The 13392-nt window shown below is 39.9% G+C and overlaps 1 protein-coding gene across 8 annotated transcripts in view; it reads right to left on the minus strand.

Annotated features, from left to right (window-relative positions):
- The window catches only part of myo18aa (myosin XVIIIAa), a 65494-nt gene that overhangs the window by 29396 nt on the left and 22706 nt on the right, over positions 1–13392 (minus strand). For 4 of the 8 annotated variants that reach the window (XM_058411227.1, XM_058411226.1, XM_058411228.1 and 1 more), the window contains 13 exons: positions 12222–12309; positions 10790–10896; positions 10319–10495; positions 10018–10228; positions 9644–9786; positions 9469–9569; positions 8514–8577; positions 8278–8422; positions 7023–7034; positions 5217–5384; positions 3079–3169; positions 2299–2494; positions 997–1083 (listed from right to left, as the gene is read on the minus strand). In XM_058411227.1, coding sequence (XP_058267210.1) covers positions 997–1083; positions 2299–2494; positions 3079–3169; positions 5217–5384; positions 7023–7034; positions 8278–8422; positions 8514–8577; positions 9469–9569; positions 9644–9786; positions 10018–10228; positions 10319–10495; positions 10790–10896; positions 12222–12309 — 1590 coding nt within the window. Of the gene's footprint in view, positions 1–996; positions 1084–2298; positions 2495–3078; positions 3170–5216; positions 5385–7022; positions 7035–8277; positions 8423–8513; positions 8578–9468; positions 9570–9643; positions 9787–10017; positions 10229–10318; positions 10496–10789; positions 10897–12221; positions 12310–12379; positions 12403–12956; positions 13029–13392 lie in introns of those variants that run through there. The other 4 variants (XM_058411223.1, XM_058411221.1, XM_058411229.1 and 1 more) reach the window with 3 other exon arrangements.

Below are 13392 nucleotides of genomic sequence, written 5' to 3' on the forward strand. Positions count from 1 at the left end.
CTTATACACACCAATGCACTCTGCTAGAGAGACTCTGCTCACCTGCACACACTCACACTCGCAATGCTCTACTCGCCCTTTCTATACACGAGCATGCTGCAAGCTCATCGCAATAACGTACAACGGAACCAACATTAATAAATTCACAACAGCAAGCTGAATTCAGTTTACCACCATTGAACTTTTAATTTCATGCTTTATTGTACTCTATCCACCATTAAACAACAACAACCCTGTCCAAGCAATTATCATGCTCTTGAGTGCTTTAAAAAGGCGTAAATGGGCCGAGCAGTTTGCCGTGGCGTTCTTGTTCTGAATCAAAGGCGATGCCTGTGAGCAGGGCACTTGCACAATTATTGGAAAAATAGCCTCTGTTTTGTCCCTTTGTCTCGCTTAACTCTGGGTTTAATGGAGGCTACAATAACAAATGCTGATACACGAGATGAAGTGATTAGCCTACATCGATTCTCAATTCAAGCCCTACAGTTCTAACCACAGCATCCCAGTTGAAAAAGATCAGCTTAGACAAGCTAGAATACAGTGGTGGAACATGATGGTTATTGCTGGTCTGGTGATGCTAGCTGAGTAGCACAATCGAGCTAACGTGGTGAAGACAGCTTTATAAAACAGTTATATGATACGCTTGAATCTTCTTTAAGCCGCTTAGGACAGGACCTATACAGAAGGTAGCTAGAGAAAACTGTAACATGTGTTAGAAAGATACATCTTAGACTATAGCAAATATAGGAAAGGCCTTATTAACAACATTGTTTGCTTGATGTTTGTTTTGTTCTCGATTCTGATTGGTCAAAAGTAGCTCAGACAGTCAGTAAGTTTGGGCTATGGGAAAGTTTTCAGGAAGATAACTTTGCAGATTTTGGGTAAAAAGAGAAGATTGTTTTTTTTGCCTTATAAAAATTTAGAGAAAGAAAATAGAGAGTGTAATGGAAAGAGTTTTTTTTACTAGCTATAACGTAACAGAGTGTGTGTCCTTACCAAGGCCTGACTGGACGCCTGGTCTACAGCAGCGACAGACAGCGAGGAACTTGGCTCCATTTCGTCTAAGGTGAGCTCAATGTTTTCCTAAATAGATGCAAAAGCGTGGTTAGTATCCTAAATAATATTTGGTTCTAGACAGAAACATCAAAATGAAGCAGACACAACACACAGCAAACAGAGAACAAGATTACAGATCAAATTTCTGTCATCTATTGAAGGCGTGTTTTGGTTTTCTGGCTGAATGTGGAGACTGCAGTGTTTTATTAACAGCGCTTTTATCACAATGCTGTCAAATTTAGACTGGAGCAGTAACATAACCCTCAGCTGCTTACAGCACTTCACACAGAGGATATACAGAGGCCCAAAAGATTGTTACTTAATTTCTGATGTGTGAAGTCACATCATTCCTTTACATCTTTATGATTCCTTGGTCTCTAAAATGGGGGCATTTACCTGCTGGGAGCATATTTTGTTAGCTTGTGACTTTGTTAGCTCTCTCAGCATGGGGCGAAAAAAATAAAATAACGTATGACAGAAAATTCGGAATTTTCTTCTGCAAGGTGCAAATGTTTTTTACTTTCTTTCTTACAGCACTCGTTTCGTTTTCATTCATATTCTATTTCATTGCTATTCCGTTTCATTTTCTTTGGTCTGTTGCAGTGGCAGTAATTAAAGTTTGATTCATGTACAGAATAAGGTAGCTTTGGTTTCATCCACTGGGATTTGAAGGGTTTGTGAAAACGCTAGACTGTGGTCAATCATGGAGAACAATTCACTAGAGGAGGCGACGACGAGGCTGCTGAAGTTGCTGCTTGCTAGCCAGTATCAACATACTGTAACAGAATAGCAAAATTACTTCTTGAAAGATGGCTGAGCAAGAAGGAGGAAAAACATGGCATGATTGGTTATTTTTTGCTTTATTAAAAGACGATGCTGTAGTTTACTGGAAACTCACTAGCTACATGTGAATAAGAGCAATGTAAATATAAATAAATAAACAAATAAATAAATGGCTTTTTTGTTGTTGTTTTTTGTGCAATAATGTAAGAATGCAAGGACAGGAATATTTCACTGTATGGGAGCATTTGGCAGAACACCATAAAAAAATATCATTATTTTATTTATTTATTTTATTTATTAATTTTTAGATATTTATTATAACTGAAAGACAATAAAATGAAATGCTTCCTTCTGGTTACAAATGGTAAGGCTATTAATAATTATATCTGCACAGGGATGGTAAGTCAGTGTGTGTGTGTGTGTGTGTGTGTGTGTGTGTGTGTATGTGTATGTGTGTACCTCCTTGTAGCGCTCCAGCTCTTGCACAAATGTGCGCTCGTGAAAAAGGGCCTGCAGTCTCTCCTGAGCGTAGTTGTGACAGAGCTCCTCGAAGGTAGCGCCTCTCTCCATCTTGGCCTGCCGTGGATTCTGGGAGCCTGGAGTGTCTACGATCAGCACAGAACACAGCGAGTGCTTCTGCGTGGACTTCAGAGCTCTGAGAGAGACAAAGTGAAACACAGGACATGTAAGACATACTGAAGATTGTGAAAACTCAAACCATTTCTTAATTATAAAAGAAGCCAGACAAATATCTATTACATTAAAAAAGGAAAATTGTTAATCTTGAAAAAGATTTTTTTTTTTCTCTACAGTAATTTTATGTCATTAAAAAAGAGAACTAGCTTATGTTTATCACTCAAGGTTAGGACGGGGATTTAAGCTGTCTCTCTTTATTTTTATTTTATTTTTCAATTATTTGCAGTGTTTTCAGTTTAATAGTAAGAGACGATGTGCTAATTTAAAAAAAAAACAAAGTTATGCTATTCTAAAGGTAAATGTAAACAGAAAGATGAACACAAACACATTAGGAAACAGAAATATCACTGCAGATGTGCCATGTCTTCATTATTTGGAAATGGCCATGTTTAAATTTGGCTGAATAACTATTCTTATAAACTGTTCTCACCATTTTCACTGATAATTTCCTTCTGATTATTGCTGGTGGTTTAATGTGACTCTAAAAATACATCAATAACCAAACAAAAATGCTTTCCCAATCTGAGGTGATGATGGGCTCACCTATTGATGAGGGAGATCAGGAGAGTGAAGATCTCCGAGTATAAACTGGAAGCCATGGCCTCCAAACACTCCATTGCTGTGGCCTTGGACCCTACACCCAGCACACATACACACCGTTTCACTTCTAGACATTTCAACTGTGTGAATGTAAAAGAACCATCCTGAATAATAAATCACAAGTTCCTCAAGGACCGATAAGGATGAGTAGGAACTTGAGCACAATAAAGTAAAGTGGCAGTGGAGAAAGCGCTTTCATCACTATGATGCGTTCGGCATTGACATTAAATCTGAATATGCGCATTGGGGATGGAGTGACTCAGGCTTGTTGAGAGAAATCAGACTGCAGGCGCCCACACGCATTCCTCCTGGTACCCGCTAAGCATTTCTGACATCAGATGAATCTCGCACCTGCAACCAAGACGCAGCCACACATCCAGACACACCCTCAGGAGACATGGGAACGTGTCTGAGAACGCGTAGGCGTGGCCCTGGGCAATAATCCCAGCTCACGCAATCGGAGAGAAATAAACACACTGGCACTTATTCCAAAACTGTAGGAGCGCACGTCACACAACTTCTTGTTTTAACAAAGACGAATGAACACTGTGTATGCTGCAGCCTGCAGAGGGCACATGAGCAAGACTTAAAGAGGATTAGTCTCCTTCCATGCACGTTCAGGTGTGATATATCAATATAAAGAAATTCGGCCTCATGGAGGAAAAAACTCCTGATGAGTAGAAAATGATCACTTCTTCATGGACACAGTGTTCACTAAAACCTAACAAAATAGTGCATTAAGTATGTTTTCCTCTACAGCCCAAACAACTGGAGAGGATTTCTTTTAACTGTCTACTTTTAACACCCAATTTTCTCATCAAAACCTGCTGAACGTGTAATCTTAACCATGAGAAAAACTGTTAAATGTGTCTTTAATACCAACTATTTCCTGGAAGGATCTATTGGGAGTGTAAAAAGAGGAGAGGTGACTATTTCTATCTGGGACAAGGAGTGTTACAGGAACAGGAACTACTGTTTCACAGAATTACATGTAACCTTTTAAATGTTTGGTAAATTGCTGTGGTATAAAATGAATTTAAAAACCTGGAAACAGAATAACACACGACAGATTGTGCTGTAATACGGAAAATAACGCACACCGGGGGGGAGTGCCATGACGTGCAAGTGGAGGGGTATTATTTTCATATAACTGCATGGTCTGGAGTGTTTTATTTCCGCTTATACGACAGCCATTTGCCAACGATTACAACTTACTAACGAACATCATATCGCACATTTAAACAGTTTATAATTCAATACAATGCTGTGGAATGTCTAAAAGATAAGTTTCTGGTCTTTTTCTCACATTTATTCCCTCATCAGCATCTCTCTCTCACTCTCTCTCTCTCACACACACACACGCACAGCCTGTCACTTAATCAAGAAAACTGAGAAAATGGAAAGCGTAACAGAGACTGAGGCATTTACACATAAGACTCCTTCCATAAATGTTAAATAAAAAACTTCTACATATCAAGGACTGTAAGAATAGCTAAATTTAAATCTGTTTATTAGCCTTAGGTTCATTTGAGCGTCCTTTTTACAAACCCCCGTATATGATTTGTTACTACAGAAACCATATTAAGAACAAGTCCATTTATATAAACCCACTGTTCGTGTTTTTTGGTCAGTCTTTAAAATGATTGCAACCCTGGATGCTGACTGTAGAATGGGAGAGGGAAGCTGCAGACTTTATTTATTTTTATGCTGATGGAGTTCACTACCGAGAACAATCAAAGAGATTATAATTATTATTTAGGAGTTATATTATTCTAATTTATTATTATAAACCAAATTCACTGTCTAGTTTTTAATTCATTTTTAACTACATATCTTAGATCTACATTTTTAATGTAATTTGGTTCTGTGGGAGAGAGTTAATGAATAAAAAGCTTTAATGACTATAGTAAATATGATGGTAGGTCTTGCCGTGCTGTGGCTGGTAGAGATCTGTTTACACTAGAGAACTTACTGACATAGAAAAGTAAGGAAATGCTTGAGATTTAGATCAAAGTAAAGAAAAGCCTGGTTCTGTTTCTTTTACTGAATTTGAGAATGGATGTGGTTGTGCTTGTGCTTGCCTGAGCTGTCTCCGGGGTCCTCGGGCCCCGGGCGGACACTGGAGGTTCGTGACAGCGTTCCCTTTGCCTGCGGTTTGAAGATGGATGAGGAGAGCTCTTCCAGAGTGCAGCCCAGGAGATACGCTGCTTTCTGAGCCCATTCGTGTCTGGCAAACTGCTTACGGCCGGCTGAGGAGCACAGAGAGAGAGAGAGAGAGTTATTAATAAAGAAATAAGGATTGATTTTACACTTACTGCATTTTCTATTTACATTTATTCATTTAAGGAGCTTTTACGAAAAGTGGCATGACTGTGAAACAAGAGCCAATGAGATTCAACCAAGTGCCAGCAAACAGAGAGCAGAAATCAACACAGTGTTGATATTATGGATTGTCAGAAAGGAAAAATTATATATAAAAATGATACAAATTCCATCATCATCTCTAGAGCTGTTCGAAAGTCATGTCAGATTTCTTGTTGAAAAGGTTGATTTTTGTTTTGTACCTGATGTTGCTGAAGCTTACATACTAAGCAGCCCGCCTCAAAATATACTGTTTTGCAAAAAAAACGCTGCATTCAAAAAGTGACTACAAAAAAACTCAAGTTGGAATCCAAATTACTTCTAACCTGAATCTGATGCAACAGCAAAGTGACTCCAAACTATCAGTGCAAGAAGAAAGTGATTCCGTGTAGAGATGGAGAAAAGACAGTTTTCAGCCTTGGGACAAAAATCCCTTTTTTTTCTTTTTATAGATAACAGTGTGTCAGTGTCAAAAACCACTCAAGACTGCTTTCACACTAGGTTTTTATTATTTATTTTTTTAAGAAAAGCTCCAACTGGAGATCTTTTTGTGGTGATATGAAAAAATGTGACGTCCGCACTTCGACCATAATAAAACTAACTTCCCAGCCTAGCTTGATATCTATATAAAAAAAAAGTAAGCAATGAGAGGAAAACCACATGTACTTTATGTTTTATTTATTATTTATAAGTTCATTCTTGTGCTCTAGGCATTTTCTCAGGCTCTGTATCCCAGTTTTACGGATTGTGTTCAACATATTCGGATCAACACACTGCCTCAAAATATTCCCTATAGATACCCTATAGATATTATTATCAGTAATGCAGTGTGGCAACTGGGGATGAGGAGGTTGTTTGCCTCGACAGGAAGTCAGAAGAATTTGAAGTTTGTATAGTTAAAGTGGGACGTCAGCTCATGTACCTGTGAATGATTATCATCATTGTGTTCGTTTACTAACGGCACCTTGAGCAGGTCTGCTGAGCACAATAAGCTACTCCACCAAGCTGTCTGAGATAAGTGTGTGAAATTTGTTCACGGTTAAAATGGTTGCTATAAGCTTCTGTTCATTGTTAGCTACTCTATAGTTATCCTGGCAACTGTCCTTGTAGCTGCTGGGAAGTGAACCAAAGTCACAGAGCACTTGTTGGTTAGCCTGAAAAGGCACATGCGCTTTAACATTCTCAAAAAACATCTCTTCAATTTCTCCAAATTGACTTTAATCTGCGAGACTGAAGATCAAACAGCTTGGATAGTAGGGAGGTTTTCCCCCCTCACTGTTTTCTGTTATTCTTACACTCCAGCACACAGATTGTTAACAGAACTATGGAGGAACATCAAACAGAGCAGATAGGCACTTTATCAGCAGCACAAGCCTACTGCTTTCCCTCACTGAGCAAGGATGAAAGTATGAGAAACATGGAAGCCCAACGCCATTAAAATGCTAATAAAGTCTCTGCTATCAGTGATTAAAACACACACATACGCGCACACACACACCACTGAATATACAAGAGAATGCATTTACCTTCATCTGACTCTGGGTTACGGTGCGATGCAGCGCCGGCATGCAACATCAGCATTGTGAGTGAAAAAGAGAGGGGTTAACAAACACACTGCAATTCTACTGGAGAAACAAATCTCAAGAGTTAAGGTTCATGTTAGCATGCAGTCTCTCACACACAAAAACTCTCACACACACACATGCATGTGGAAGTTAAGAAAAGGATACAGGCCTTGTTCTAAACGCATGAGACCCATTAGCGAGCTCATTACCCGAATCTCAGTAGAGCAGTGAGTGATGAGCCGCTCGCTTAATGTCATTATTACCATTATCGCCCACTTGCATTAACCCCGTGTCACACTGCACGAGAGAAGCTGAGGATTCGAAGAGACGCAGGAGTCATGGGGCTCGAGTCAAAACATAGCCAAGTGCCTTTTGAATGACTCTACTGCCACAGAGTGGCTGCATGTGAGAATGCGGCGGGGTGAAAAGTCAAGACATGGCGATTTATTGCATGCTTCATACAACAACAGGAGAAGTTATGAGCCCGGAACAGAATATATGCTGTTTAAAAAAAAAATCGAGGGTGACACTTTTCTATAAAGTCAACATACACACTTATAATGCCTGATAACTATACAGAAGTATATTTAATTACTGCTTGTTGAGACACAAGCATGATTACTCATTAAAACTGATGATGTTCCATTAAACACTTTTCTGAGATTATTGCAATTCAATCAATTCAAATTGTTTTCATTTTGGCTAAAATGTTCATGCATCACTAATCTGGACTCTGTAGAAAGTGTAACAAAATTGAAAAAACGATTAAAAAGAAGAATGAAGCAAAAGTCGAAGTGCAAAAGAACTCTGGAGAGCTCTGACAGACAGAAGAGTGATGGAGACATTCATTACCGCTTTCGTCTATGACCGAGACTGCACAGGGGGGGCAACATTAGACAAAATGAGCGTCAAGCGAGCTACTGAGAATAAACACATCCAGAGCCATTAGTGCTCAGTCAATAATCATTACTGCACTATGGAAAATGTGGGGAGAAATTAGTCAAACCATCTTCAAATCATCTCTCATGCTCATGCCAGTGTAACAACCTCCCGAAAGAGTTGTGACACTGGCGACTCAATAACATACATTCCAACATATTATCCCCTTATCTATGCTTTTCATACAGAGGAAATTGTCTAGATGGACTTGATCTATTTAGATATTACCTTACCAAGATTTAATAAGGCTATAATGTTGAAAACATCCAGCCAGTACCTTTGGTAGCTCCTGCTGCTCCTAGGTGGTAGATGGCACCCAACACCAGCCAGAAGGTTCTCTGCTCCTCTACAGAAATGTTCAACACCTTCATTGCAGCTTGCAGTTTAGCGAACTGCTGAGTGGCCTTTTGTTTCTCTTCAGGCTGTAGAGTTAAAAATGATTAGACAAGATGGAGGGGTGTGTAAAGGTTGGGTAGATGAGTTTCTTGTAGATGAAGTAGATGTAGCTCTTGCCTTGGAGTGAGGCAGGATCCCGAAGGCACTGTTCTCGGCAAAGTGGTTGAAGTGCAGCTCGGTTCTGCAGACACACCGCAGAGGGGTTAAGGAGAGAAACAACCCTGGAACCTAACGTGAATAAGGTTCTAGAGTAGCTCAGATGATAGAAAGGTTACAGTGGGGAGATATATGCCAGGAGTGGAACTATTTAGTCCATAGGAAAAAACACTAGTTGTTAGCTAGGTACCTACTTATGTAATGAAACTGACAAGTTCTCTAAAAACATTTGTACAAGTTCTTTGAAAAACGGTTTTAGCTTCCTGGCGTAAAACACAACTACTGGGAAACATTTCTAAAGAAAAACCTACATTTATAGTTTCTACACAGAACCTTCAAGAGATGCCTTCAGATCCTTGACAGCATGTTAGATTGTTAGATTTACTGCTAATAGTGTAACTTTGTAAAGGGGTTCTACGTTGAAACATTTTTTAAATAGAAATCCTTTGCAGTTGTGTTTTACGTAGAATCTTTAATGGTGATACAAAGAACCCTCAAGGTGAAAGACTTTTATTGTTATATACTTCTTGATTTATCCAAATGTTCTGCTAGAAGCCTCCCATGAAAAGTGAACCCTCTGTTGTAGCATTTTATGCTGATTCTTATGTAAAAGTGTTCTCTAAAATGCATATAGAGATTTCTATTATTCATATAATGTACAAAAACAAGTGTCACCTTTTAATTGGAGAGACAGCGACTCCATGGAATTTTCTCAAAGCAAAATTGTTTGCGATTGCAAGAATGAAAATGTACTTGTGACCCCTATGTTATTAATAATGGGGGACAATCTCAAGAACCCTAGACACAAAGTGGACATTTTCAGTTTGCTCATTTGTGAAAAAACCAACCATCTTGTAAAAAGGACACCGTTTCCTCTTGGACTACCACTGCATAAACTGAATCTGTGGCATCTTACTTGAGAGAGCCATCAGCTCCAGCCATCATGTAATAAAAAACGTTGAATGTGGATTCGCCATCCGGGTGCCGCAACACTCTAGACTTCTCCAGCAACATCGTCTACAGGACGAGAAGATCTTAATGAAATATTTTCTGTCATGATGGTTTGTGCTGAATGATATTCTGATCCGTACCTGGACTGAAGCGGAAGCCACCTGACCAGCCTGGTCAAAGTCCAGAGAAACAATGTGGGAGAAGCGGCTGGCGTTCCCGTTCATGGACGTTCCGCAGTTCCCAAACGCTTCCAAGATGGTGTAGACGGCCTGCCACTTCTCAGCTGGTAGAAATGCACAAAAGACACATTATATTCTTTATGTGCAGCTACCTGTATTCATGTACACTGTATACGAATTTAAGCTGGACTGTGTTTTCATCACCTACTGGTGGGCTATACTTTTCAATATTTATGATAACTACATTCAAAAGGTGGGTAAAGGTCTGACCGGAAACAGCTTAACTAATCCCAGCTGACCTCTGAGGCTAAACCTCCATCCCCTTCCTCCCTCACCTGAGTACACCTTGCTGTTGCTGCCAGCGATGGTCACCAGGTACTGAACCAGATGTTGGCAATTGGTGGTTTTTCCACTGCCGGTTTTCCCTAACAGTATGATGGACTGGTCCTGGCGCGTGGTCAGAAGTTTCCGGTACGCAGCCTGGGCCACGCCGTATATATGGGGGGCTGTGTCTTCTTTGCGGCATCCTTTAAACATGTGCATCACCTGAGAACAGATTAAAAAAAAGATAAATTTCACTTTGTAAGTACAGCAATTTTGTTCACACTCTAACACACCTCATATAGAGACTCTCACCTTCTCTGAGTACATGGATGGTGCACTGACAGGGTTGATGACCACTATGTTAGACCCAGCGTACGTGTGGATGAGGTTTCCTCCATAGCGCTGTCGCAGTGTGTGCATGACGCTGGACTCGTTCAGGTAGAGCAGCGAAGACAAATCCTCCACACGGTCCAAAGAGGGAGGGTTTGCCTTGGAAACAAAGGACGCGACAAACATCCATCAATCCCAAATACAGACAAATATTCACTAACTTACATCTCATCTAATCGTGCAAGAGATAAAAAATGAAGGATCCTGAGTTATATTTCAGTTCACTGTCACACTGTCAATGCTTTGAAAAAAGATCACAATAAAAAAAAGTATTATTTAAAATTTATTTAAAAGTAAGATGCTGCAAAGGTGTTGATTCAGGACAAGATGAGAGAAACACACACACACACAGAGGTGATTTAAGATGATTAAGACCAAGTCCTCATGTCCCACCTTTTCGACATCATCCTCATCCACTTCCAGAAACGTCCCATCATGCTCCAGCCGGATCTTCACCTTTCCCTCTGGAAGACTTCCCTCCTCCGACTTCAACTGGGTCGCTACGGAAACACAAAACCCGCAAAACACAGTCCTGTTGAGAGGGTCTGCAGCTCAGTTTTAGACTTACATGCTTCTCCCGTTCGGCTTTGCAAGTTGAATTGAATTTTTAATGAAACACACCACATTTACAAGCTGGCACTCTGAGCAGCTGGGGCTGGAGCACTTGGGTGTTACATTTATAAAGAGTCTGGAATTTCATGTAATTTAAGGCTCTTAAATTTCATCTGTCAGATTAGGCTTTTGATGCAGCGTTTTTATTCCCCTTGTCAGATTACCGCGGTTTCTCGTAATAGGTCGACAAACCATTTATACCAATTGTATCATCTACACAGGAAAAAGATTTAAATCATCAAAACGTTTAATACATAAAATCTTTCACTAGTATGAAAGCCTGGCTGTTGGACTCACAAGGCCTTTGTTGAATGTTTGGTCCTCAAGACCAGTTTTGTCATAAACCTATGTGAAATTTTACTCGGCCACAGCCTACAAAGACTGAGACATTTCCATGAACAAATACATAGTACCTGCTACAGTACGCAATGTAAATATCTTTCTCTGTAGGTGGAGTTACATACATTTCAAGCATCTATGCTTCAAATTACCCCCATCCAATTATGTTGAAAATATTACAGCATTGGTACTTGTAATGCACAGAAAGTTGTATGAACCAAAACAAATTCAAGTTCTGAACGCATTTCATTTATCTGCTGCATAGGAAATGAATTTGCAATGAATCTTTACATGTACTGCACTACTTCCTGTTGCATTTCTTTAAGAAAAACCTTTTGCAAACTCCCTAAACACCCTCCTTATCACGTGTGCTTTATGTAGCAATGATATTACATAGGATTACGAGTGCTTGTTTGTGCTTCTCTCTCTTGAGGTCAATAAGACAAAAACAAAAAAACAAAACAAACAAACAAACAAAAAAAAGCTTGGCATGTTAGAGAGAAACCAGAAACTGTTGTGAAGTAAGAAACACAAAATGCTGACACTGGAGACTCCTTCCATAAATAAAATAAACATAAAGCAGCACTTCTTTGTTAAATAAAAACCTATTTTAAATTATATGTTTATTATTAACTTTTCGATAACACGGAGCATCCGGCATTATTCTAGCTGCTATTATAGAAAACGATTAAACTCATCACAGTCAAGATTTCTGATGCCAAAACAACTGCTTAATCAGGAGATCAATAATCTGTTTTCTGTGTTTAAAGGTGCAGGCAAAGACGGTAATAGAAATGAAATATTGGAGAACTCAACAAAGCCAGAACATATCATGTGACAAGGTCAAGTTTCAATATGCACAAGGTTTGCTTACCTAAAGAGAAGCCATCTTTGTGAACCAGCCAAACTTTCTCTGTGCCAAACCAGGCTCGTTCTGCAGCTATCTGCTCCTCGCTCTTCACCTGACAGAGACAAATTTAATCAGAGAAAAATCAGGAAACAGTGTGCCGACACACACAACCTTTTACTTACCATGACTGCGACTCACTAATGCAGCACAACACAGTGCTATATGAAGGGGGACAAGCACCAGTTCCACCCCCTGAACTTTAACATTAGACACACACACACACACACATGGCGGATGCATGACTGAAAAAGTGTGAAGTGAAACCGGCAGCAAAGTGCAAAAGTTTGACACTCTGTAGTTGTTCCTCTTTTTGCTAGTCTTCAATATGACTAGCTGGATCTGAATAACACACACTCACAGCCATAATGATGTTCAGATGTTGGTTCAACACCACAAACGAAGTGCATGCTAGGGAAAAGCCTCGTGTTTAACTAAGCAAACTCAAGCTATTGTGTTAAAATAGACACTGTAAACTCTGCAAGCAACTAGAGTGTGATAATGGAGAATCTCCAGAAATCAAGCAGGGATATAGAGAGGATCGAGTTTGTCTGGCCCTCAACAGGTGGCAGAACAACAACCAACCACTCCTCTCAGTATTCCACAATGGAAACGCGTGTGTGTGTGCATGCTACAGTCCGTACTAACTAACACACTCCAGGTTAATACACTGTACGTCATCAGGCACAGCTTTGGCCAGACCTTGTGTGGTAAAGCAGCGGAGTGTGATGCCTGCAGGAAAGCCATGGGGTCTACCTCCACCTTCACCTTCACCTGGGGCAAGATGGTCTTTATGAGCAAGGGCAAATGGCAATGTCAGGAAAGTGAAACACATACACAGCAGAGAGAACGCCTCAGACACAAACAAGGAGCAGGTTTTGGTTAAGACAGCAGTTTGTGCAAGTCATCATTAGCTTCGATAAAAACAGGCAAAAAATCTGCAAAGTGGACATTTTATATTCATTTAGTCATTGATAAAGCACATAAAGCAACTTGTAAGCAACGCAAAGCAAACTGATAGGATGAGTAAAGCTCTGCTGAGGGACAACAGTGGTGTTCTGGCACTCCTGTAATTTGAACTCACAACCTTCAGATCATTAGGACAAAACTGCTGAACTCCCTCAGTTCCAGCACTGGA

The sequence above is a fragment of the Hemibagrus wyckioides genome, linkage group LG16 (genome assembly GCF_019097595.1).
Source record: "Hemibagrus wyckioides isolate EC202008001 linkage group LG16, SWU_Hwy_1.0, whole genome shotgun sequence".
Classification (NCBI taxonomy): domain Eukaryota; kingdom Metazoa; phylum Chordata; class Actinopteri; order Siluriformes; family Bagridae; genus Hemibagrus; species Hemibagrus wyckioides.